Consider the following 27,466-nt stretch of genomic DNA (forward strand, 5'->3'; position numbering starts at 1 on the left):
TAATATGCGTTGAAATAATGCATGGTACTGTGAACCATTTTTCTGCTATTATTATTTTTTGTATTATTTTGTATACTGTTTATTCCGTAGACAGGGAAAGATGGTGAGATTATGGAGCATTGTCAACCGACAACAATCGATGCTTCTTCATTCTGCGATCTCAAGGAACTGGAGAACCCACGGAATGAGCACAGTATCACCGCCAATGAGCCTTTAACAAGCACGTATCTCACTTGATTTAGATTTTTTATTGTCATGGAAATATTCAGAGTAGATAGAACTGTATCATCCAGTTGGATCTCTCACATTAATTCACATTTTTTCAAGCTTCTGCACTGATGCTAGACAAACTTTGATTTATTTAAGGGCTTTGTTCTAGTCTTAAGGGTCTTGGTTCACATTGTCTGTTTATTTTGAGTTCAAGCCTGGCTCAGGTCGTGTTAGATTTTTCCCTGGTCCATGACTGAGAGCTTAGGGGCCCCATAGGTCTTCCTGCGTTGTTCCCTCAAGTTTTACTTTAGTGGAGGGGGCATGGGGATAGATCGTGTGTGTGTGTGTGTGAAGGTATATGTGTATTAGGTTTCTTGAGCAATGACCTGTCCCGTGCCTCTGCTACTTATCAGAGACTTTAACCATTGAAATAAAACTTCATGCGAAAGATACTGCAACAAAAGTTTCTTGTCCCGCATCCACTTGGTTCGGTTAGGTTAATTAGGCAAAGTCGCTCCTAAAAAGCAACGTAAACTATATAAATATCCCACTTAGTTTTATCTTCTTTTGTTGTCGCCTTCTCTCATGACATTCAATCTCGTTTCCTGACAACGAATCGTGTGAATTGCTGCTTTAAAATTCTCCTTGTGCTGACTTCAGAACCTAGAAATATTGATGATGATGTCAGTTATGACAGAACATCGGAAGATATGATCGTAGCAGCCCAACGTCAGCTCCAGAAATTGTATCACGATGATTTAGAAGTACCATATGAACTATTACTGCTGCAGTAGTCGTTTGCCTAATGAATAGTAGTCCTGCTAAAATCTTAATAATAATATTAACAGTGAACTTTTGCTGAATAATAGTAAACTATCTCTAATCCGAGTCATTTTGATGATCGTGACAGGTGCCTTCGAAGAACTGACAAGTTCAGACGAGAAGATCGTACAACTCGCCCCGCAAGGAATGAAGCTGAAACTGCGTAAAGGTAACATGAATTCTCATGGCTTTCTTCTCTCTCTCTTTTTTTTTTTTTGCATTCTTTTTAAATTTCTCCCTTATGTTTATGTATTAATATTTCCTTGTGCTTAGTGTGAGAAAGAGAGAAGTATCAATGGTCTCGAAAGCAAAATTTCTCACGTTTAATTGTATGCTTCTGGTTTATTCCGAATTTTCTTGCGCGCTATATTGCTGTAATATAACAAATACCTCAATCATATCTCCTAGCTACGCCCGAGACTATCACCGTCAAATTCCGACAAGCCCAGGGTTACCCTGTCGATCTGTATTATTTGATGGACCTTTCAAACTCCATGAAAGACGACAAGGCGAAGCTGGCTGCTCTTGGCGGGGAACTCACCAACACCTTGCGGAACCTCACCAAGAAGTTTACCATAGGCTTTGGTAGTTTCGTGGACAAGGTCATGATGCCGTTTGCAGAGACGTCGCCTGACAAGTTAGTAAACTGATATTTTCGATAACTGACATTGATATTGCTAATTTACGTTTCTTTCTCTCTCCTAATCGTCAGTTTCTTCCTCTTACTTTAATCATTATCCAGGAGATCGGTTTTGTTTACGTCAAAGCATATGAGCGCATTTAAATTCAAGGTTGCAACAACGAATATTTGCTTTAAAAGATTACTTTCAAAGGTGAATGATATACTCGGCGTCACCTGTCCACCCCAACCTCTTTTTCCCCAAAAGGGTAATGGCATACTTGAGAAGCAGAAGGTTTTAAAACCTCCTGAGAATATTCTCTGAATCCTCTTCTGTTTGCAGAATCAACACTCCGTGCCCAAACTGTACCAGAGCCTATGCTTTCAAGAATAACATGCCCTTGGACACGGACGAAAAGATATTTACGGTAAGTATGAACATGATGAGTTTGTTGACAAAACGTATTTGAATTCTATTAAATATCGGAAACAATGAAAACTCTATTTACATAAAGTTCGAATGCGACATGTTTGTTGACAAAAATTGTATTGGTATCGTAGAGGCAATAGAAAACTCGAGCGTTATAAAAAAAAATATTCATATTAAGCAAAAGCATGACATGTTGACACAAAAAGTATTTGAGTTTTAAGATAATTAAGAACATGAATATATAATGACCTGCAATGATTATAAGTTCTTCTTTCCAATAGCAGTCTGTCGCTGGTGCTGCAATGTTTATCGTCCAAATAAAAATTTTGCAGTATATTTTGAAGTTTTTATCTGTCTTAACAACTTAGATATATGAGAAATACAAAACAAAATATGTGAATTAGTAATGGAGTGGAGATTATGTATGTATATATGTATGTATATATGTATGTATGTATATATATATATATATATATATATATATATATATATATATATATATATATATATATATATATATATATATATATGAATATATAAAGAGAGACTTCTTTTCACGATTCTACTATTGTAATTGTTGTTAATAATAACTTCAAAGAAGTATACCTTGCATTAAAAATTAATGAGTTTAACGAGTATGTGAACAAACATTGCTAGGTTACGCTTCAGTAGAAACAAATGCTTGAGCCTTCCCAGACTTCGGCAGCGATACCTTGACGTCTTTGGAAGTGTTCATAAAACCTTTTCCTTTTTTCTCTTCCTCCTTCAGCAACGCGTGGAGGAGGCGGACATCTCGGGAAACCTTGACTCTCCCGAAGGAGGTTTCGATGCCCTGATGCAGGCGATGGTTTGCAAGGAGGAGATCGGCTGGAGGCAGCAATCCCGCAGGATCATAGTCTACTCCACCGACGACAAATTCCACTATGCCGGAGATGGAAGGGTGAGGAAGACACGCGCAAACTAGAGAGAGAGAGAGAGAGAGAGAGAGAGAGAGAGAGAGAACATCTTTGATTAAACATTGTACAGACTATCCTAGCTTGAAAGCAGAGAAAGAAAACCTCATAAGACGAGCGCACACACACACATATACACACTCAGAGAAAGAGACTTTCCTAATGAGAGAGAGGGAGAGAAAGAGAGAGAGAGATAGAGTTCCAGCTTAACTATATACACACGTGCATGTTTGTACGTAAATATGTATGTGTATATATACAGTATATGTATATATATATATATATATATATATATATATATATATATATATATATATATATATATATATGTGTGTGTGTGTGTGTGTGTGTAATAATAATACCACCGGCAAATAACAGGCAGATCAGTACCAAACGCTTTCACGTTTATTCACACATCGTATGAGCACAAATGAAGCACAGTGTAGAAAAACAGTAGAAGGTAAAGAAAGAGAATATCAACCACCAGATGGCTAATTGTCGAAGGGTATTAAAAACGAGATAATCCGGGATAATCTGGCCACTAACTGAAACTGCTTAACACTTAAAACTATGGAAAGGGTGACCATACAAAATAAAAAAACTTGTATAAATTTGAATGCTAATTTCTTTGCCTATCAACATTTCTTTTTTTTATTATAAGAGAGTCAAGTGTTATAGTCCAGTACTTAAGTTTAAAACTCTGCCAAAGTTTGACTTGATAAATCAAGATTTAGTGACATTCCGGATTATCCCGGATTATCTCTTATTTTTGTTGCCCTTCGATAGTTAACCATCTGGCGGTTCTTGTACTTTTTCGTCCACCTATTATTATGCTTCTAAACTGTTATCGAACTACCATTTATAACTGTCTTATTTGTACCTAGACGATGCGTGAATTAACGTGAAAGCGCTGATCTGCCTGTCATTTTCCTACAGTATTTGCTGATGCTAAAATCACGTGCACCATCTGGGATTTTTTGAGGGTGTATACACACACACACACACACACACACACACACACACATATATATATATATATATATATATATATATATATATATATATATATATATATATATATATATATATATATGTATATATATATATAATTCAGTTCAGTTCAGTTCATCTTTATTCCATTTTTAAGATACATATGTAAAAAAAAAATTACGGTGATGTAAAATACACTCAAGTCGGAATATATAAATATTTACATAAAACGATCATGATTAACTATAAGGAACACACTCTTCACAACGCATAAAAACAAACAGACAGGATGTCATAAAACTTCCATAGTATTCCAGTCATATTGACTTTCTAAAATTTACACTCACCATTTTAGATACAAAGTCAGAAGGAAACAAACAAAAGTCTTGACAGGCAACATCAGAAGTTATCGCATAATGTAAAACGTATCTATAAATAAACTAAGTTCATTCATGATAAAATTCCCTCATCCGCTTTAAATTATTTTGAACAAAACAAACTGTTCTAAAATAGCATCTTTATCACTGTATAATAACGAATCTGTATCATAAAATATTTTTTAAGTTTCGTAGACTTCCTTTAAAAACACCGAAGATAGGTGAAAAAAGCATGAAATTTTTTTAATAAAATCACACGGGCTGTATAGCAACCGCAAAGCTGACAAAATTTTAGACTTGTTTATAAAATATATGAAGTTAAAATCTGTGACTCCTGACAAGCATAATGGTTGCTCTCATGATATGAGAGGTTTAAAGTCTTTTTGATAGCCTTATGGCAGCCAATACCAAAACTTTTGTACAAGTTCGTGGAGTAGGAACCACCAAACCACATTTCGCGCCCATACATATGTAGACAGAATTGTTTAAATATAAATATATTCACCTCTTTTTCTGCTAAATAATAAAATTTCCTCTACATCATGTTGAACTCAGCATAAAATTTACTACTTGTCCGAATTATGCCGTCATTATAACTCACATTGCATGTTATAATATACCCCAAGTATTTAAACGATTTTACATATTCAGTCTCATTAATACCAGTCTTAAAAGGCCCATAGATAGATAGACAGACAGATAGATAGATAGATAGAAAAGTGCTGTATTCAAGTCAGTGTTCATGGGCTTAGCAAACATTTTCATTGCAGCTAGCAGGCATTGTGGCTCCGAATGACGAAAGGTGCCATCTGAACGAAGACAGCGAATACGAAGCCTACGACATCTATGATTATCCGTCTGTTGCCCAGGTACAGTATTGCAAGTTCATGCTAGTTTAATAAAATTCTTGCTGAATTTCTTTTCATACTGTTTACGCTTTCATAATGTTTTGTTTGATATCACATGACTGTTTACTTTTGAGTCACTGACTTACTTGCTCTTAGGTCCCATTCCATTTGCTTTCGTTTATTTAAAGAATTGTTTCGATGTTGCTGAAATACTTTCTATTAAATCATAGGTAGACTTACTTTCAGATTGCTGTGACTTAAGGGCTTTCAGTGCCGCTCTGTTTGTCTTCAAGTTGCTGATCCATATGCTTACAAGTTTTTAACTTATCTACTTTCAAAATTGTATTCTGTTTGGTTACAAATTGCTGGGTGATTTTCTTTAGTTAGCATATTTGTATTCACATTGTTTTAGTCTACTCATTTGCTTTCAAATTGTCATTTATTATTTTTTTTTTTTTTGCATTTAAGTCACTGACATATTTGCTCTCTAATCGCTTCCCTGTTTTTTTTTATTACTCTCAAGGAACTGACTTATTTTCTTCCTCTCAAATGTTTTAGCTGTTCGTTGTCAAATCATTGTTGTTTTTCTTGGAATCACTTACTTATTTTATTTCAAATTCTTGACCTGCTTGCTTCCACATTATTCTATTTTTCTCCAAATCACTGACCTATGTTCTTTCAAATCCTTGACCCGTTTACTTTGAAATTTCAGGAATATTTTCAGGTTACTGGTACCTATGTATATGTGTATCCCCATGCAAAGGTTAAACTTAACATTCTCCACGTCGTTGGGTTTTATAATTCAAGAGTCAACTATTTAGCATTGGATTCCTTAATACCACACAGTTTTGAAATATGGCTCGCTTTTCCTTCATCTGTGTTAAATCAATTCTTTTTTTATTTACTAATGTATAAAAATTGGAATTTTTGACTCAAAAGCATCTCTGATTTTACCTGTGCTGCCTAGTCGAGACCGATAACGCTATTGAGATATTATCTAGAGTCAATTAGCCAGAGTTTCATAGAATTTCCTTATGTATGAATTAACATTGATGACGATCGTGAGATTGTAAGAGAAGATGTATACAAATTTTATTTCTTCCTAATTCTTAAGTTAACACTGGCGATTCTATGGAGATTTTAACTTGGGTTTTCAAACCCATGAAATGCTCGTTTCTTTTAAAAGGTCTTGTGAGATTTTAATCAAAATTTCCTCATTTTTAAAGTCTCGTTTACTTTGAAAAGGCTGTGCAAACAACAAACAGTGAACATTTGTTGTTCCTCAGGTCAACAAAATCGCCAAGAGAGAAAACATCAACATCATCTTCGCCGTCTCCGGCTTCGTGGAATTGTACGCCGACATCTCCAGGTTGATCGAGACCTCTTCGTACGGCCTCATGAACGAAGATTCGTCCAACGTGGTCGAGCTTGTAGTTAATCAGTACAGTGTAAGTGAATAATGACTTGGGCAGGGAATAGTATTGCACTGTACATTGAGCACTTATCATTATCTTTGAATTCACTTCCATTGCAGGACATTTTTTATTGTCCGATTCAACAGATTAGGTCTTGTTTAGCTCAGATTGACAGAAATGCCTTATCAGAATTACGTTAATTTCTAATTTATTGCTTTGACTTTATAATCACCTTCAACTTTGTGCATAAACAATCTACGCCGTCGTCTGGAAATAAATGACTAAAATAGGTTAAAACCTGAATGGCTTTTAACCTGTTGTGCTTGCTTTGTTTTTGCAGAAAGCACGGCCTATTGTTAGTGGTGTGCTCTCTCTCTCTCTCTCTCTCTCTCTCTCTCTCTCTCTCTCTCTCTCTCTCTCTCTCTCTCGTGCAATAAATGCTAGACGATGTTCATTTACTTCTATTTTACGCCAATCGGTAATTCATCAAGCATATAAAACTCAGTAATCAAGAGGCAAACTGACAATCTAGGTATTGGAGCAGTTAGTTATTACAAGTACTTGAGATACTATTTAGCGAAAAATATTATATATTAATTTTTCTATGAAACTGATCCGCCTTCCTCAACTCCAGCAAATCTCGTCGAAGGTTCGCCTCACTGATAACTCGACGAATTCGCCCGTGTCTATTCGATACAGCTCTGACTGCAAGAACTCGACCGGTGACCCCCAAGAATGCTCCGGTATCAGCCAAGGGTCCGAGGTGACATACAAACTGGAGGTCACGGTAAGAGACGGAAATACCATAGTGGGGTTGAGCCATCAGTGCACCTCATGCGGCGCACTGTATGCATTACTTTAAGTTCTTCGCTACGTCCTCTTCGTCTCCTAGCTGCAGTCCCTTTCATTCTTTTTATGCCGTTCATATTATCTTAATTCCATCTTACCTTCCACCCTCTCTAACAATTGTTTCGTAGTGCAAACACAAGATTTTCCTCCCGTTACACCTTTCAAACCTTTTACTCTCAATTTCCCTTTCAGCGCTGAATGACCTCATAGGTCCTAGCGCCTGGCCTATGGCCTAAATTTTATATTCCAATTCCAAGAGGCGCAAAATATTTCTCGGAAGTTTCAGCTGCTATTCTTGCTCATTCACTTTCGGGAAGTGGAGTTGTAAATTTTTGCTATCCTCTGTATTTTCCAACCATTTGATCCTTCTCTTTCTCATTAATATAATTAATATAATATTAATATAATTAATATAATTAGAGTATTTTCTTTCAGGGCCAACGTAATCTTGGTATTCACAGATACTTATTTTCTATTTGAAAAAGATTAGAGTTGGGTTGAGATAAGAGCCACTGTTGCAAGGGTACTTTTGTGAGACAAGGAGAAGGGGTAAGAGGTGGAATGGAATTTATAGTTGGATTTAGAACGTAGAGGCAAGGAAGACAGTGAGAATAATTGTCGAGAACAGGAAGGGATTGAAATAGCAGGCAGTTTGTTAATTTTTTTTCCGATGTCGTTGAGTTTAATGAAAAAATCAAGGGTAGACTTTTCTTTCATATGCTAGTATGACGAAGAAAATGTAAACTCATAATGTTCTTAAGACTGTTATAACAACATTTTTTCCTAGCCTTAATAATAATAATAATAATAATAATAATAATAATAATAATAATAATAATAATAATAACAGCAGCCTTGAAATTCAAAAGAATTAAGATTTAGAATCGAAACAACATATTTTATTACTAAAGTTTCGCACAAAAAGGACCCAGTACTTTATTTGCTCCACCTCTGACAGTGCAAGGGTATAGTTCTGAATCCTTTTCAATATGGGTTTCAATTCCAAACGACCTGTATCTCAATGCTTGAAGGATCCACGTCCAAAGTGCTTCTGCACAAAAATATGAAATGAGTGATATTTGGTCTCCCTTTGAAACCGGCAGGCTAAGGAGTGCCCAAAGGACCAGGACACGGTGGTCGTGGAGGTGAAGACGATGCAGGACAGCCTCTTCCTCGAGATCGAATTCGACTGCAGCTGCAACTGCGAGAAGGTGGTAAGGATGAAACAATGAGTCAAGTTGTCATGGATCTTTCCTGGATAGTGACTCCCAAAGGGTTTTCGGGGGTCGTTATCTAGGGCTTTTATTTCTTGGGGGTCTTTTATCTTTATGATATTTACAGTCTTTTGTTTATGTTTTTACGGTCATCCCCAACGGGGTTGTACTAAACACGCCGTGAAGGTGGGTACATACCGGGTTAAAACCCCTGGGGTTTTAACCCGGAAAGATCCGCTATCATTTATGTGAATGAATGTAGTTTTGATTTTATTTAAGCTTAAAGTTAGCCATAATCGTACTTCTGGCACCGCTATAGGTACCAACAACACACGCCACCACCGGACCGTGGCTGAGTTAATTGGGCTGCGGCTAAGAGTTTCATGGGCCGTGGCTGAGGCCACCACCGGACCGTGGCAGAGTTTCACAGGCCACGGCTAAGAATTTCATGGGCCGTGGCTGAAAGTTTCATATAGCATTATATGCTGTAGTCTATAGAAAACTCGATTGCGCCGAAGAAACTTCGGCGCATTTTTTACTTGTTTTTTTTTTATTTTAGTTTTTTTTTTACTAGAAGATTGGGAGTGGCGGTGGAACTTTTATTTGGTGTTGCGAAAACTGTCCTAGTCAGTAAGATGCACGAGTAAAGGAAGATACATTGATTCATAATAATTTATTGTACCTAGCTGCATTGTTTGGGAATCCAGCATATAATGTGTTTTTCTGTTATATTATGGACTTTAATTTATATAAAGTAGGTGTTGTCATTTGTAATTCAATATTCCCATGTTTTAAATTCTGTTCTACTTTGAAATGAATCTACTGTATGTCTTAAGCCCCCTCTCTCTCTCTCTCTCTCTCTCTCTCTCTCTCTCTCTATATATATATATATATATATATATATATATATATATATATATATATATATATATATATATATATATATATATAAGTTTCACTGCCTTTTATGCTATTCACGTCTGTTGGCGTCATTTTTATGCACCAAACGTTTCCTGTTTATCTATCAGAGCATTAGTAATATTTTTACATTTTCTGTCTGCATTTTTAACTCACCTCCAGTGAACTTGGATCATTTTCTCTTGTCCCCAACAGGTCAAAAAGGACAACTCCAGCGTGTGCACATACCACGGGTATCTTGTCTGTGGCGTTTGCGACTGCTTCCCGGGGTATCAGGGTCAGCAGTGCATGTGCTCCTCAGAAGATGCTTCGGATGGCAGGTAAGGCTCTCCACAGAGACAGTGAAAGTATTAAGTTGCATCACTCTTTAACTTTCAAGTGGTTCGCAGACTCGGGGTAATTACCCTCGTGGGGGTAATGAAGTCGTTTCTGTTGGGTAACGGGGCAATTCCAGTTTGTAATAAAATGAACAATGCTTTAATTTTAATTTTTTGTCAAAGGAATGATGTGTAAAATCTAAATTCTTCATTTCTCAAGACTTGAATAAAAGAAAAATTAATTTCTTACACATAAAATGCGTTAGAAAATAAACATTCCAATATTTGTCTTTCCTTTATATTATAACTTCACATTACTGAAGAGGAATGGGGTAGGTAGGGGTAATGGTGATCTACCACACCACTGCCCCCGGGGTTAACGATACCAACAAATTAGTGAACCACTGATCTAACAGGAGCAAATAAGAATAGATATAAAATGACGAGCATTAATCAAAAGTTCTTTGTTAGTAATCTCCCACCCTCATTTTTTGTCAGTTGTTCTTAGAAAATGTTTGTAATAAAACTTAACCTTAGATATTTGTCAGTTGTTCTTAGAAAGTGTTTGTAATAAAATTCAACCTTTGATGTACTGGTCAGCTCTGTTTTTAGAAAATTTTTGTAATAAAACTTAATCTTTGATATACTGGTCAGCTCTATTTTTAGAAAGTGTTTGTAATAAAATTTAACCTTAGATTTTGGTCAGCTCTGTTTTTATAACATTTTTGTGATAAAGCTTAATTTTAGATATTGGTTAGCTCTATTTTTTTAACAAAATGTTTGTAATGAAACTTAAGCTTAGACGCGCATGTTTTATCAGAGCAAAGCCACAAGCAGATGCCTGCCCAACGTTACAATAGATTAGGTTTGTTGGGACATTTTGGTTTTACTGCCAAGTTTTCAGTGGAATCCAAATTTAGAATTTTGGCATTATTTCTATCTTGGACATCACAATAGTCAAAAGCATTTTTTAATCTAAAGCCAAGTTTTGCTACCTTTTTATTACATAATTGTGTAATCTTTGATTTTAAAGAAGTATTTGCTACAGGACCACCTTTCAAAATTAACAACAGTGGCATTTTGGTATATAAAACAGACCACATTGTCATGGAACTTATTATTGTTTACTTCTTATTCACTACCTCTTATACTTCTGCTTCATCTACTGTTATTACTTTATATTTGCTATTTTTATTATTATTAGTGTACTGTGGATGCCTTGTCTTAAACAAATTTCATATAAAAATATTGCTACTTTAAAAGAGTTAATTTTATGCATTTTTTCAGTTTTTCCTTACATGATGTCTTTTCTTCAAAGTTCTGTATATATTCCATAAATATAAAAAGCATTCATACAAATATATTACTCGTAAAAGAGTGTAAAAATCATTACATAGCGTCTATGCTAAATGTCAAGATTTTATTTACTTGCGCTTTTCATTTTACGATCATTTTAGAAACGATTGTCTTTATCAGGTCAAACCATAGTCCAGAATGGAAGGCATTTACTTTTAACTTAAAGTCACTGTCTTGTCACGATTTCAATAGTTTTTTTTTTTTTAATGGAGAGTGTCAGGTCGATGTTGAGTTACTCTCTAGCACAAGTAATGCGTTCCGTAAGACTCCATTCATTAGGCAAAGATAACAAATGACGAATAAAAACAAATACTGTCAAAAAGAACTCTTGAGAGTAGCATTATTATTATTATCACTGTTTTTGAACTGCTGCTATAGCTATAATCTCTTGCTTCAAGGCCTGAAGATGAACAGCTGTGCAAAGCTCCAGACGAAGACAGGGTGTGCTCAGGTCAGGGCTACTGTAGGTGTGGTGCCTGTGCCTGTCGCGAGGAGGTAAGCTGCCATAATTGGAGTCTGGCTAGCATGAGCCTAACACTAGACCGATATTTATGACTGTAGGTTACAGTAGTGTCTCTCGCCATCCTTCAGGCAACTATTCCTCAACCTTACAATTTGGAAACAAGTAATCCTCGGCTTGTGCGGCTCTTTGGCTATTTCCAGTGTCAAATTCAAGGGGTCCGTCAAAGGTTTGGCTCCTCCCATAAATTTCTTTTGCACGATTTTTCTCACTAAAGAAAGGAGTATTTGTACCGCCGGTTTAAAGTAAATCATCTGGTGTAAGAGCGGGATTTATTTATTAGTTGATCTTTGAACTTGCTCACCAAGAATCCCACTGATAGCGCCAACTAGCAGCCTTTGTATAAACTAAACAGCTGGTATCCAAACTAGGGCGTAGCGTGCCTCAAAACTTGCTCTCAAAGGGAAGAAGTTAGATTGTAAATCTGCATATTACTCTGATGTGCTAGTAAGTCAAAATATCTGAAGATCATGAAATAGAAAAACTTGTGCAAACCTATTTAAATCACTCAGCTGACGTGCACACACCTGATAAGAGGGGAAGACGCTATTTGCAAGTGTGAATTGAGGAGTTTGTTTAAACTGTACATTTCATGAACAGTAAGGTATGCATACATGCTATCTTTTTTATAAAAAGAAGAGTTTCGGTTCAATTAAAATGTATTCGTTTGTCTCACCTTATTCTATCAGAATATTTTGCCTTCTATACGAGACCATTCTTAATCAACCCACCTTAATGAAAGGACACATGATAAAAACCATTAGAGACATAGACAAAGAAAATGTTAGTGTTCAGCGCCATAAAGAGGAAAGTCAAGCTACTATATGAAACAATATGGGGTAGATCCCAATAGAATGGTTAAAGACATAGGAACTCTTCAGTGAATTTGTATTTCTCTGCCTTACCAAGATACCAAGATATCATGCATTAACAAGCAATTTTTGGTCCCCAAATGTGTCACTGAAAGGAGTGGAAAATACAGGCAACTGGAAGAGTCAAAGTGCTACATTTCTTTTCAAGTGTTTCGGGTTTTATTTTGGCATACCACATTGCTGCCTTGTAGCTACAAGGAACAAATATGTAAATGAACCTTGTCAATGAAAAAGTCTCATTAACCAAAGAGGAAGTTCGGCCAATTCAAACTGATTCGGGAAAGGGGTTCACATGCTCTGCTAAAGAGCAACATAAACAAAGGTTTATTTCTTACCATGCATCAGTAGCCTAACAAGTCAGCTATGTGTCAGGTTTCAGGTAAAATTTCTTCAGCTCTCAAAGCTGTTCTGCTGGTAATTTAACATGTGAATCAAGTAACATCAATGAAGGCGTCAGTTATCATATTATCATGATGATCTCCCCAGCCTATCATCTTTCCCTCAGTAAGCATCACTGGTTCACAGAAAAATTAAACACACAAACAATATCTGGAACAGCAGAAAAAGTTACTAAGGATGGAACGAAGAAATTCTTTCCGAATGTCTCTGTCAAGCTACACATCCATCTGTGCCGGCAATCAGTGTCTTTGAGAAGATAACTTATTCAGCTTTGAGATATGCAAAGATTGTATACAGAAATGTTCTACTTCTGTATAAAAAAATATTCTATTTCTCTCCTCTATTCTTTGATTCTAATGCCTGTCCATGGAAACATGAAATTAGACTATGGCAAAATAATTGACATGAATGCCATTTGATACCTTAGGATAATGTTATGCACCAGTCCAACGAAAGACAAGTAAGATTATCTATTTGGCCATATAGACTGGCCATTAATAACTGATGACTGTACAGTAATCCTCTAATTGTGCATATACAATTAATTGTTCCCTTTTTAACTAAAATGACCTGGTTGTTAAAAGCAGCTATTAATTATTCTTCCATGATTTGTCTCAGTTAGACCTTAGGAACTCCCTGTCCTCATCTATTCATGCCCCTGCTCCGTTTTTCCCAAATTGTTGATCTGGCCCCGGTTTCTTTATAAAGGCATACTTTGACATTCTCTCCCTGTATTCTTTCTTTTTCCCTGCCCATTATCATTTTCTCCCTTTTTTCCTGGTCCTATGAGATTAAGATTAGGTAAATGTATTTTGGCTGCCTGTCCCATCGGTTCATGTGCTAGTAAGTGATCTAATTGTTGCTAATTCTCCACATCCACTTCACTGACAGGAGATCACGGGAAGGTATTGTGAGTGCAACCGTCGCAAGTGCTTAACTGGCTATGGAATGGAATGCTCGGGCCATGGGTCTTGTGAGTGTGACCACTGCGAGTGTGACCACGGGTATCACGGACAGTTTTGCGAGTGTCCTCCTGAGAGTGAATGCATCAAACCTGGTAAGACTAGTATGAAGTCTCCTTACCTTAGTAACCATCATAAAAGAACTGTTATTTATTGCGACCATTGATATGTTTTCATGGAAAATATTGTATTGAGTTAGACTTAATCAGTAGAGTTGTTTGATAGTGTAATGAAATTAGTTTGGTGACTTAAGGTCTTCAAATTGCTCTGTGTCTTAGAAATTTCAGATATCGTAGATTTATATTCTAACCTTAATATATCTAGATTTGTTGTGATATATATGTATATATGTATATATATATATATATATATATATATATATATATATATATATATATATATATATATATATATATATATATATATATATATATATATATATATATATATATATATATATATATATTTGCTTGCTGACCATTTTTTGTCATTCGTTATATTTATTACATTTGACTTTAATTCGCTCTAGAAGGCAAAGAACAAGCTTCCAAAGATATGAAAGTCTGTATGAAAAAAAAAAACAGTGGGTGGGACTGGAAAATACTTATACACAATAAAAATATCAACGTGAGGTAATTGTTTGCGTAGATGGATAGTCGTTGAAATTAGTGTGTGGCTGAATGATCCGTACAATCAAGGGTAACACCTTTCATCTTGAATATACAGGAACAGTGGAGGTCTGCTCAGGTCACGGGACCTGTGAGTGTGGACGCTGCAAATGTAACCAAACCTTCAGCGGGCAGTTCTGTGACGACTGCTTGGTAAGTGTAGCTTTTCCTCCTGTTCAAACTCGGGCACTCACTTGCGCATTATTAGCTCTTTGGCCTCATTTTGACCCGTCTAGGATCCTCAGTCTTGTGTCATCTTAATCCCTCCATCTGTATCCTGTACTGTGGACATCCACTGCTACTTTTCCAAAGGGGCAGGTGCTAGTTATGGGAAACAAACTCCAAAGCGATAATGACAGCAACATTTATAATATTGTCAATTACCAGTTGCTAGAAAATAATTATCATATCTAAGACAAAAGTTTTAGCTTATACTACTTTTATTTATTTAATGTTAATTTAATATTTACCTTTTTTTTATGAAAGTACTTAAAGATTTAAAGGGGAGTTTCCCACGGAGGCCTGATCTACTGACCCCCAAAATCTCTGTTGTCCTTCCTCTTCCCTACAACAGACCCCATGTAGACTCTCTCCAGGCCATCCTGTGTTCTCCTGGGTCTAAAACAGCCAATAAAAATTGGCTGTTCAGAAAGTTTCCGGAAATTTGGTCTCATATCTTAATAGGTATGCATAAGATTGTTCCTGATTGTTAGTAAACCTTGGTTTTAACCAACGAAGTTATCATGATTTGTTGTAAAGTAGAATAGAATGGTTACCATGGTTTTAACATTCAAAGAATGTGATTTGTTCTCAAGCAGACTAGGAGAGTTTACACAAAATACAGGCTTTTTTGTTGCTTTGACGTGTCAGGGTATGATGCCACGTTGTTGCTTATGACTGCTCTCTCTCTCTCTCTCTCTCTCTCTCTCTCTCTCTCTCTCTCTCTCTCTCTCTTTGTTGTGACACGAGGTTAGTATGTGATACTCTCTCACAGTTGTTAGGCCTCAGGCTATGAGATATGCAAATCTCTCTCTTTCTCTCTATTGTGACACCAGGATAGTATTTGAAGCTCTCTCACTGTTATTTGGCATCAAGTTATAAAATATACTATACCAGTCTCTCTCTCTCTCTCTCTCTCTCTCTCTCTCTCTCTCTCTCTCTCTCTCTCTCTCTCTCTCTCTCTGTTGTGACACCCGGTTAATTTAGGTTTTGCAACTCTCACAGTTGTAAGGCGTCAGTTTCTTTCTCGCTCTCTCTCTCTCACCATGTGTGTGTATGTATGTGTCCTGCATTCAGTATCAAGAACATTGTCATCCATCCATTTTCCAGGAATGCAAAACTGGGAGATGCCTGGAATTCCGAGACTGCGTCCAGTGTCTCTTCAACAACCCGCCTTGTGAGTGCAACCTCACCACCATTGGTGTGGAATCTCTCGCACGTAAGTCAGCAGACCCTTGGATTTCATCAGGATCCAGAGTGGATTTAATTATTATTATTATTATTATTATTATTCCACAAAGAATGAAAATATCTTCCATTTTGTTATTTTTTCTGTAGCTGGCACCAACAAGGATGCCCAGTAAGCATAATTTTATATTATGTTTTTATCTCATACTTCTTTCAATTTACACTAAGGAAAACGGTTCAATTTACACTAAGGAAAACGCATTGTAATTTTAAGAGATTTTGACTATTTTAGTCAGCAATAGAAAGGTCACCTAATTTAAATCTTTTTCTCCAAGTTACCTTCAACTTGTATTCAGAGGGACGCCCAGTAATTAATTCTTCAGTTTATATTCAGAGGGACACCCGATAATTAACTCTTCAACTTATATTCAGAGGGACGCCTAGTAATTAATTCTACTTATATTCATATTCCGAAGGGCGCCTAGTAATTAGTTGTTCAGTTTATATTCAGAGGGACACCCGATAATTAACTCTTCAACTTATATTCAGAGGGACGTCTAGTAATTAATTCTACTTATATTCATATTCAGAGGGACGCCTAGTAATTAATTCTTCAACTTATATTCAGAAGAAGGGACGCCTAGTAATTAATTCTACTTATGTTCATATTCAGAGGTTTGCCTGGTAATTAATTCTTCAACTTATATTCAGAGGGAGGGACGCCTAGCAATTAATTCTACTTATATTCACATTCAGAGGGACGCCTAGTAATTAATTCTTCAACTTATATTCAGAGGGAGGGACGCCTAGTAATTAATTCTACTTATATTCACATTCAGAGGGACGCCTAGTAATTAATTCTTCAACTTATATTCAGAGGGACGCCTAAAGAAAGAAAAAAACAAAAAAGCTGCCTTCAGCTTACCTCTGGAAGGACACACAGTTTAAGATATTATCTCTTTTTCCCTCCACCCTGCAATAAAAGTGACACTATGTGGTTTTAAGAATCGCTTTCCTCTTCAGCCTACATCAAGAAGGGAGCGCAAGAATGCACCTTCGACGACGAATCGGACAACTGTTTCTTCAAGTTCTCTTACCTGTACCGTGACTACGACATGGGTTATGACATCCACGTTTTGAAGAACAAGGAATGTCCAGAGGAGGCTCCCGTCATGAGTAATGTGATCACTTTCATTTCCTGTTTAAAATTGCCATGTAAAAGAATAATAATTTTGGCAGAGTTGAGTTGATGTATTTCATGAGGCCTTTTTTTTTAGTTTATTTTTCACTTAAGTGTTGATCATTTATCTGTTTATTATTATTATTATTATTATTATTATTATTATTATTATTATTATTAGTAAAGCATTCATATGTAACAAGACTATAAGGCCGTTAGCTTGTGAAGTCAAATTCTGCAGAATGCAGTAAGGAAAAAGGGAAAACAGAGAATTAAATTGGATATAAATAAAACAAAGTTAAAAACGCAAATGAATGTTTACTTGCAAAATCAACAACACAGGAAGGGAAGAAAAACGTCTGCAGTGAAGATTATATTCTTTGGAATATTGTCTCCCAAATGCCTTCTATTTAGTGCTGTTTCCTAGGTCATTGAAGGCCTTTTGGTACGATACACATGAAAGTAAGCATAGTTTTGAAGTTCTACATCTACAGTATATATCATTGTCTTTTTTTGTTACTAATTGTAGTTTCTGAGTATTACCATGTAGGTAAAAACTAACCTCAATAAAATCTTTGTTGCTCTACATCTGGGTTCATATCTTCGGAAAAGCATTTTTAAATATATACTACCTACCTGTCACTTCAAGTTGCTTCATGTATTTTCAAGTTAGTGTGTAACTAACGTGATGATTATTCCTCTTCTTCCTGGAATGAGACGTGTCATAATCTTGTGATGGCATAGTTTATCACGCTGTCAATCACATTAGTATAAAAATGTGGTTAGATTTTTTTTTGCATTGTAAGTTTTCCATATACTGCCAATGGCTGAAACTTCTTATACCCCGAATACATTTGATCTTTGGTGACAAAACTGCAGAAGTAAAAACGCTTTCAAGCAATCTAAAGAACACAATGAAAACTACAAGATTATGTATTTGAGGATATTCACATTACAGTTTCGAGACAGCTCTTTTCTTCATCATGAATGATGCAGGTTGGTCAAACAAATTTTCGTTACAATTTTTTTTTTTCCATGATTGAACCAGTATCAGCTATATTCAAGAATAAACAGGGTTTATTATTATTATTATTATTATTATTATTATTATTATTATTATTATTATTATTATTATTATTATTCATGCCGTCAAAATGAAGGTCATATAAGAGAGGATCAAAACAGCAAGTCAAGACCCCGTAGACGTTACGTACCATCCCAGAACAAGAATCTAAGTACGTTCATTAAGCATACTTTAATAGGGGCCAGTGATGAGAGAGGCAAGCCCTGGGTTGGACGACAGCAAGGCTAAAGATGGAGTAACAATAGCACCTGTTGATTATTGTCGTTACATATGAAAAATAAGCGTAGACGAATTGCATTTCATATGATATTATCATTCAGCATAACCCACTGTCTATGTGGAATAAGACTACAAGTTCACTACCTTGTAAAGCACACTTCCACAAAACAGAATGTCGTTCAGTGAAAACCAAAAAACAGAATGAAATAAGTGAACAACGAGGTCATTATTCTAGCAATAGCAGTAGCAAGAGGCTTGTCACGAAACTGTATGTGAATGTATAAACAAATCGTTAAAGTTATGGTATTAGGACATCTGTCAAAGGTTCGACCATTAACTCCCGATGACCTTTTAACGGACGTTTCATCCCTGGCAGGAATCGTTCTGGGACTGGTAGGTGGCATTGTAGCAGCTGGCCTGCTGGCTCTCATTGCTTGGAAGATAGCGACGGTGATCCACGACCGGAAGGAATACGAGAGGTTCAAGAAAGAGAGCATGCAGGGGACGTGGAGCAATGTAAGTCCCCATCAAGCAGTTTTCCAGTCTTTATTTTAGTTGTGGCTGTGCGTATACTTTAGGAAAGTCTGATTTAAGGCCCAGGAGTTTTGTGATATGATACAAAACTACAAAACCTTACATTTTTTTTTTTACAAAAAGTTATAATTACAAGGTTCACAAGCTCTTTAAGATCATAAAGTTCCTTACAGGACTAAAAGAGGTAACGAAAAAAGGACTAAAAGAGGTAACGAAAATAAATGATTAAATGGTCAAAAAAGGGAATCAGGAACTCAAATAAGGCTAGAAATTGCTAGGCAAATTTTTAATTTTTTTTTCTTTTTTTTTGGTATATTCACCATTTAGCTTTAGTAAGTGCCTGTGCCCTCTATGCGCAGGCTTAGTTCATAACGGAAGATAGAAAAGGCTGTGTTGCTCACATGGAAGCTTACAGAGACACAGTTTACAGAAGCTACTGTAACTCAATTTACAGGTCGTCTTTGTTAGAGGCAGAATGAAGCTCCGTGACATGCTTTTCCTATTTAAGTCAAATTATAGCTCCTTTTTAGGCTTCTTGGATTAAAAACACCATGGCCAGGTGTCCGGTAATTTCATCGCAGTAATTTCATCGTGGTAATTTCATTGCAGTAATTTCATCGCATGGGAATTACGTAGACATTTTCATTGCAGTGTAATTACATTGCAGTACATTACATCGTCAGTAATTTAATCACAGCGTAAAACCATCACACAACAATATTTATTCTGAAAAAAAATGTAGATATTCAAAGGTAAACTAAAAATAAAGCACAACTTATTTATGAACAATTTCCCTTATATAGTCCAGTAGTTCGCGATTTTCTAATTACTAAACCATTCGAATACTCAAAAAGACAAATTAGGGGCAGTTCCCCTTAGATGGTCCAGTAGTTCACTATTTTCGAAAACATAGACGAGGGAATTCTACTTACTGGGTATCTAATTGCCCATAAAAGACAATTTATGGACATTTCCCTTTATATAGCCCAATAGCTCGCGATTTTTACTGAACCATTCGAATGCACCTGCTTCTTTGCTCAAGTCCAGCCTACTACTATTCCTATATAAGAAATTGTTTCTTACAGTTTTCGGTTTTTATTTACTATTTTTCTTAAAAAAAAAAAAACACACTCGCAAGCCCTCAAAATGACTCTTCGATACGTCTTAAGCATAAGAAAACAGAAAAAGCTCATTGGTAATCGATATCTTTTGTGAGAGAGAGGACAAGTGGAGAAAATACTATTTGGAAATGTGATCAAGTTTATACAACAAAGTGCCATGCAAGAGTTCATACAAATGGAGAATCCATTACAAAACGATTTGGAGAACACAATCATGCGTGCAATGATGCTCGTGTTAAAGCTACTAGAGTGATAAATGCCACAAAAGAAAAAGCCAATTCGACTCGGGAAACAAGGCATTGCATCGCAACCCAGGCATGCGTCGGGGGTATCCCAAGTAGTTGCTGGTTAGCTGCTAACCCTCCAGTACTTAAAAAGGAATATCCGAAACGTAGCAGCACAGGACCCTGCAAATCCAATATGTTTACTCCAGTTAGACATACCTCCTGACTACAAGGTAACACATGCAAATCAACCTTTTCTTCTGTTCGAGTGATGATGGACCAGACTGAATTATTCTATTCTCGACTCAAAGAAATCTACAGGTATTATCCAGTGCAAACAATTGGTATGCAGATGGGACTTTCAGAACAGCACCCCTTTATTCAAGCAGCTGTACACAATACATGGTATCATGAATGGTGATGTTTTGCCTCTTGTTTATGTTTTAATGGCCAAACAAACTTGGCAGAGTTACAAGAAGCTTTTGTCAGAACTAAAAGCCTTAGAGCCAACCTTATCACCAAACACAATAATGACCGCTTTTGAACGCCAACAATTAATGCTTTCAGAGCAGTTTTTCCCAATTCAAATAAAAAAGTTTTTTTTCATTTTTCCAAATTTTTATTTCGATCCATTCAAGCAAATGGTCTACAACAGTTGTACGAAACTGAGGCAGAATTTGGATAAAAAATGCGTATGATTGCAGCAATTGCATTTGTGCCAGTCTTAGATGTAGTAGGCTCATTTGAATATTTAATCGATAATAATGATTATCCTGAAGAAGCCCAGCTTGTCTTAGATTACGTAGAGGATACGTGGATTGGACGCCCAAATCGTCGCTCAGTACGTAGACCTCCTTCGTTTGATCATGTTTATGGAATTGCTTTAACGCTGCCAAGCCTCAAGGTTCCTCTAAAGCAAACAAGTCTTGTGAAGGCTGGCATCGATCGTTCAGCGAGTTGATTGGCGCATCTCATCCTACGATCGGGACATTTTTAAACTTTTTGAAGAAAGAACAATCAAGAAATGAAGCAATAATGGAACAGCATATATGCATATATACTCGTATACCGCTGGTTCAGATATTCCTCGTCGTAAAGAAATATGAGGATAGTACCGTAAGAATCCAACGCATAGTCAATGACTTCGAAAATCGAGAACTATAGTATAGTATGATCTCTACCATCCATTTTCTACTATAGTATGTTCTCTACCATCCATTTTCTACTATAGTATGTTCTCTACCATCCATTTTCTACTATAGTATGTTCTCTACCATCCATTTTCTACTATAGTATGTTCTCTACCATCCATTTTCTACTATAGTATGTTCTCTACCATCCATTTTCTACTATAGTATGTTCTCTACCATCCATTTTCTACTATAGTATGTTCTCTACCATCCATTTTCTACTATAGTATGATATCTACTATCCATTGTCTACTACAGTATGATATCTACCATCCATTTTCTACTATAGTATGATCTCTGCCATCCATTTTCTACTATAGTATGATATCTACCATCCATTTTCTACTATAGTATGATCTCTACCATCCATTTTCTACTATAGTATGTTCTCTACCATCCATTTTCTACTATAGTATGATATCTACTATCCATTGTCTACTACAGTATGATATCTACCATCCATTTTCTACTATAGTATGATCTCTGCCATCCATTTTCTACTATAGTATGATATCTACCATCCATTTTCTACTATAGTATGATGTCTACCATCCATTTTCTGCTATAGTATAATATCTACCATCCATTTTCTACTATAGTATGATCTCTGCCATCCATTTTCTGCTATAGTATGATATCCATTTTCTACTATAGTATGATATCTACCATCCATTTTCTACTATAGTATGATCTGTACCATTCATTTTCTTAAACATTTTCTGCTATAAATTGCTTTGTTACTTATACAGAAAGAAAGGATGAACTGTTTGTAGAAAAAAAATTATCAAGATCATACACAATTTATTTAAAAAGTTAAAATTAAAAAAAATGTAGAATACATTGTAGTACAACTTAAGAATTACGAAAATATTGATTTTAATAATATCTGTAGAATAAAATATATTAAAAATTATGAAAATTTTTTTTTAATGCTGTTCATTTTATTGTTTGTAAATTGATCTCATGTCGTGTAAAATAGCAACGAACGTGTCATCGTTTTTCCTGAGCATTTTCCAGCTATAGTGATCCAAATGCGATTGGAAATGTTGAGTGGGTACTCCTCTTTTTTTCTTGAGTATGTCAATCGTGGCATCAAGCCAAGATCGCTCAGTGCCTTGTGTGTGAGCTCCTGGCGTTGGGTCCACATAATTAGGTTGATGATTAACGGTTTTGTGCTTTTAACCGATATTCCCCGAGCAATGATAGGCGGCCACTCGTCGGAATAGATCACAGAGCCAAGCTTACACTCGCGTGCTGTGATAGGAATCAAAGTTTCCTTATCTCTTCGTTGGACATAAAAATGCCGACAATCAAGACCATTTTTAAACCAAAAACCCAGGGTCCATCAATGCGTGCACCGTGGTTCTTTTTGTTTATAGTTTTAGCATCAGAATCTGAGTTCGGCAGATGATCGCCAGTCAACATTCGGCCGCGGTAATGTTTACGACTACCAGCAAAACGAGACTCGTCATTCTATATAGGATCCTCCTGCGTGCCAATCATTTGACCCCTCCTTCGGTGTGATACTGTTGCGCTACAAACTCCACGACACGTATTAAACCAGTCAGTGATGGTATTGGACTTTCCAGTGAAGGCTATTGTAGTAGGCTACTCATTGGAATTTCATTAACAAAATAATCCACTAATTCTAACATTTCACACAGTCTTGTATTGATCGTCCCATTGAAATCGGTATCGTGGAAAAACTCATTTCCTCACGAAGCGATGTATATGCTTGTCACCTTCTTTTTTTTTTTTTTTTTTTTTTTTTTTTTTTTTTTGAACATCTCAACATTGGCCGGAATTCTCCTGTTCTGTTCCTCTTTCTTTCTCTTGCATAGGCGTTCCTCATTTATGGCACGGAGGTACATCTTCTGCTTGGTCAATAAGGCTGTCTTGTCTTTAAAAGGAGACCGCTTCATCTTCACTTGAGATTATTTGGTAAAAAAAATCTTCGGCCAGCTTGATGGGCTAGATTTCGTCTGAGCTTAGTTTGTTCAACTAAATTTTTTTTAGAATGATTTTGTCTGAAATTAGCTTTGTATATAGTTTGAGGAAGTAATTGCAGGTCTTAAGTTTTTTTTTTTTTTGTAATACAAATTAGATGAACACCTCATTTTTGACAAAATAGTTTTGTTATACAGTTTGATGGAGCAATTGCCATAGGTCTTAAGTGGGTTGTTTTGGTAATACAAATTAGTTAAACACCCCACTTTTGACTAAATAGTTTTGTATATAGGCCTTAATTGGGTTGTTTGGCAGATAGCATCCTAATTTTTGGTAGGTCGCGAATAGCTCTATAGATATCATACTATAATAGCACCAGTAGATGAATAAATAATTTTTAATATATATCACCTTTTGGTACCTTTTTATATCTGTAGGTGTGATGTCTTTCCTCTGAATAGCTTTACATTTTTTTCAAAATAATTATTGTTGTGTGATGTTTTACCTTGCGATGAAAAAACAAGCGATGAAATTACTGACGAATTAATGTATTGTAAGTTGCAACGTAGTTCCATTGCAATGAAAATGTCTAATATGAAATTGCTGCAATGAAATTACCGCGATGAAATTACTGCGGTGAAATTACAGTGAGTTCTGCAGCCACATGGTAAGTTGTTTAGAATATAGACAAGCTGTATCTCTATGCTAGACTGTTTTGATTGGAGATAGACAATAACCCCGCAATGGGCTCTTTTGATTACAAAAGACCCTATTGTTTTGGTCAGAAACAAATTGCAGCTCTATGATTGGCTGCTTTGATTAAACAAACTACATCTCCGAGATAGCCTGCTTTGATCAAAGGAAAGCTAAAGCTCTTTAGGCAGGAGCTCCGTAATAGGTTGTTTTGACAACTAACTTGAATAATAAAAGAGAGTAAGGTAAGGACAAAACATAAGGGTAGGAGAGAGGTAAGGGCCAAGGGGGTAGGCTCAGAACACAGGGAAGGCATATCCGGTGCTGGCTGTGTAAGGCACAAGAGACCGTTTGATCAGGTCTATGAGAAGTTCATAACTGTAATTTCGGGAATTTGAATAAAAGGACCACACCAAAATTGTTATATGATGGTTTATACCAAAACCGCTGGGTAGCACTAAAATAGCAGCATAATGACCTTGAAAATGTAGCGAAAAATGAATACATTTGTCCTTACAAGTTAAGTAGATCTTAGTTTAACCAGACCACTGAGCTGATTTACAGCTCTCTTAGGGCTGGCCCGAAGGATTAGATTTATTTTACGTGGCTAAGAACCTACTGGTTACCTAGCAACGGGACCTACAGCTTATTGTGGAATCCGAACCACATTATGACGAGAGATGAATTTCTATCACCAGAAATAAATTCCTCTAATTCTTCATTGGCCGGTCGGAGAGTCGAACGCTGGGCCAACAGCGTGCTAGCCGAGAGCTCTACCCACCCCTTCAATGAAGAACTCATTTGTCCGTACAGACCACTCACAACGAAAAGACTGCTCTAACTAAAAGACTACAAATGAATATTAATGAGAGAGGAATTGCACCTTGAATAAAGAGCGGCTGAATGGTAGAGGGGGAATTTGCTATGGGATGACTTGTTATAAATGTTGTAGACTGAATATCGATTTTGGTCATCAGAAAGATGTGAGATCAGAAACAGTGGAACTCTGCAAAAACCTCAGATACATTCTAGCTCCTAATTTAAAATGAATGATATACTACTTAGATACCAGTAGGTTTACTTTGTTGTGCGTTAATGCTTAACCATATATAGCTCTTACAGGCCAGATCATTTATTGAATGCTCATGTAATATTCTCCTCAGTAAATAACGAGTCACTTTTATACTTTCAAGATCAAAGATAAGTCTGATAATGACATCTCGTCTAAGAAACACTAAAAGTAATACAGGTTCAATGAGGATCGGGATTTGCTTCGTTATTCAAGTGATCACTTCCGTGACTGCTAATAAGATTAAGACCTCAAGCTGGCATAAAACCAGCTTGATCTACAAAGCAATCTGATGCTGAAAAGTTGCATTAAATGTAGAAATACTCTTTCCAAAAGAAGCCAAAGGATTTCTGTTGTAAGTTAATCATAGAGCCTATTTACCAAACAACAAATATACTTCCAGGACATACCTTACATTAATTTACTTTGTAAAGGTGGGAGGGCTTTGTAATGTTATAGAGTCAACCTGTCTTAATTTAAATAGTCACATAACCGTCCAACTTCACAGTCTGTCTAGATACGACTCACGAAAAGCACACAATAATATTTTTTTCAAACTTTTACAGCTGATCATTTTGTGTGGCTCGCAAATAGTGCCATAAATATCCTAGTGAATATATTGAATAATAGGGATTAACTAACTTGATAACTCTCTTTTCCAGGACAACATACTGTACAGAGACCCTCTCCAGACTGTCCAGAACCCTGTGTTTTCCAAGGAAACTTAGGAAATAGCTTCTTTTTCTATTGGGATCGTGTCTGCTGGTTGTACAGAGTCTGGAGGTCCACACCAAGCCTGCTATTCCTTTTCACACCTTACTTCACTTACTTTGCTTTAGGGCAACAGCCCGTGCTTGCGTAAGCACGCTTAATCTAAACCCCAGTTGAGATTATCACCAAGTCTTCTAACAAGAAGGAAACAGCCCAAAGACATTTTGCCTTCGTCTTCTGCTCACCACAGAGAAAAAGTCTGTGTGTTTGTGTAAGTGTATTTATGTAAATGGAATGGACTTATTATTACATTGACTGCAGAAGTTGGTACACTTCTCAGACTCGAGTTCTGTATTATTATGTATGTGTACATAATACAGTTCCTGAGGTAATGTTATAAGAGTAAAAATCCATAAAAATATTCATCATAGCTTAGCCAAAGCATATGTAAAATTGAACATTTCATAAACATCAATAAATAAAGTTTCTTATAACATAGTTTGTTTTTTAAAATTCAACCCTACAGTATATATGAAACAAATTTTTATAGTGAAATGTTATCTATGTCAAGAAATCTCACTTTCATCCAAGTCGTCTAAGAACCTTGTCAATCCTTGTCAAGTAAAAAATTCTCAAGTTTCCAAAAAACTGTATATCTTGCAACTTGCATAAAATTGGCATAATACCCACGCATACATTGTTTAGTGAAAGAGAGACAATCACCCTATGTTATTTACATCAAAGTCATAAATTTCAGTAGCATTTATGTTCTATAGTTTATATACGATGTTCATACCAGATACAATAGGTAGCATGACAATGACTTCAACAATATTCAGTTTTCATTTCGTCTTTAATTCCATGTTATGTGTCAACATTCAGTGGAATGAAATTCAATATCAAAGCTGATCCCATAGCCTACCATCGAATGATACTGGCCCTTCATTGACTTCCATCTGACCCTGGTACCCTAGGGACAGGCCGAGACCGAAAACAGGACCTTGCGAATACCATTCACAGGGGCATTCCTAGACATTTTGGGGTCCGGGAGCCACATTCCCATTTGGGGCCCCTCATATGGGGTGGGAGGCGAGCGAAGCGAGCCAAAGCAGCCGGGGGGGGGGGCCGGGTTCGGGTGGAATTTTTTTTAGAATATGAGCAATTGTAGGATCATTTTAAAGGCACTTGTAAATGCAACTTTCAGAAATTTAGCTTGTCCTGTCATAGTAGCAATGGTTAAATTTCGCATTTTGGGGCCCCCTCACTATGGGGCCCGGGGGGCGATTTCAAACAGCGCCCCCGCCCACCCCCCCAACCTCAAGAACGCCACTGACCATTCAATGTAACT

General features: G+C 36.3%; 1 protein-coding gene across 2 annotated transcripts in view; it reads left to right on the forward strand.

The window, feature by feature from the left end:
• Positions 1 to 26,616, forward strand: part of LOC136838579 (integrin beta-PS-like) — a 39,795-nt gene extending 13,179 nt beyond the window's left edge. For both annotated transcript variants that reach the window (XM_067103814.1, XM_067103906.1), the window contains 17 exons: positions 91 to 220; positions 1,121 to 1,201; positions 1,441 to 1,669; positions 1,995 to 2,079; positions 2,851 to 3,021; positions 5,172 to 5,270; positions 6,536 to 6,697; positions 7,299 to 7,451; positions 8,617 to 8,727; positions 9,841 to 9,965; positions 11,717 to 11,813; positions 14,001 to 14,166; positions 14,798 to 14,892; positions 16,069 to 16,177; positions 17,170 to 17,322; positions 19,006 to 19,145; positions 26,070 to 26,616. In XM_067103814.1, coding sequence (XP_066959915.1) covers positions 91 to 220; positions 1,121 to 1,201; positions 1,441 to 1,669; positions 1,995 to 2,079; positions 2,851 to 3,021; positions 5,172 to 5,270; positions 6,536 to 6,697; positions 7,299 to 7,451; positions 8,617 to 8,727; positions 9,841 to 9,965; positions 11,717 to 11,813; positions 14,001 to 14,166; positions 14,798 to 14,892; positions 16,069 to 16,177; positions 17,170 to 17,322; positions 19,006 to 19,145; positions 26,070 to 26,135 — 2,172 coding nt within the window. In that variant the 3' untranslated portion in view covers positions 26,136 to 26,616. The remainder of the gene's footprint in view (positions 1 to 90; positions 221 to 1,120; positions 1,202 to 1,440; positions 1,670 to 1,994; positions 2,080 to 2,850; positions 3,022 to 5,171; positions 5,271 to 6,535; positions 6,698 to 7,298; positions 7,452 to 8,616; positions 8,728 to 9,840; positions 9,966 to 11,716; positions 11,814 to 14,000; positions 14,167 to 14,797; positions 14,893 to 16,068; positions 16,178 to 17,169; positions 17,323 to 19,005; positions 19,146 to 26,069) is intronic.
• Positions 26,617 to 27,466: the final 850 nt, after the last annotated feature.

This window comes from Macrobrachium rosenbergii, chromosome 1 (assembly GCF_040412425.1).
Source record: "Macrobrachium rosenbergii isolate ZJJX-2024 chromosome 1, ASM4041242v1, whole genome shotgun sequence".
Lineage (NCBI taxonomy): Eukaryota > Metazoa > Arthropoda > Malacostraca > Decapoda > Palaemonidae > Macrobrachium > Macrobrachium rosenbergii.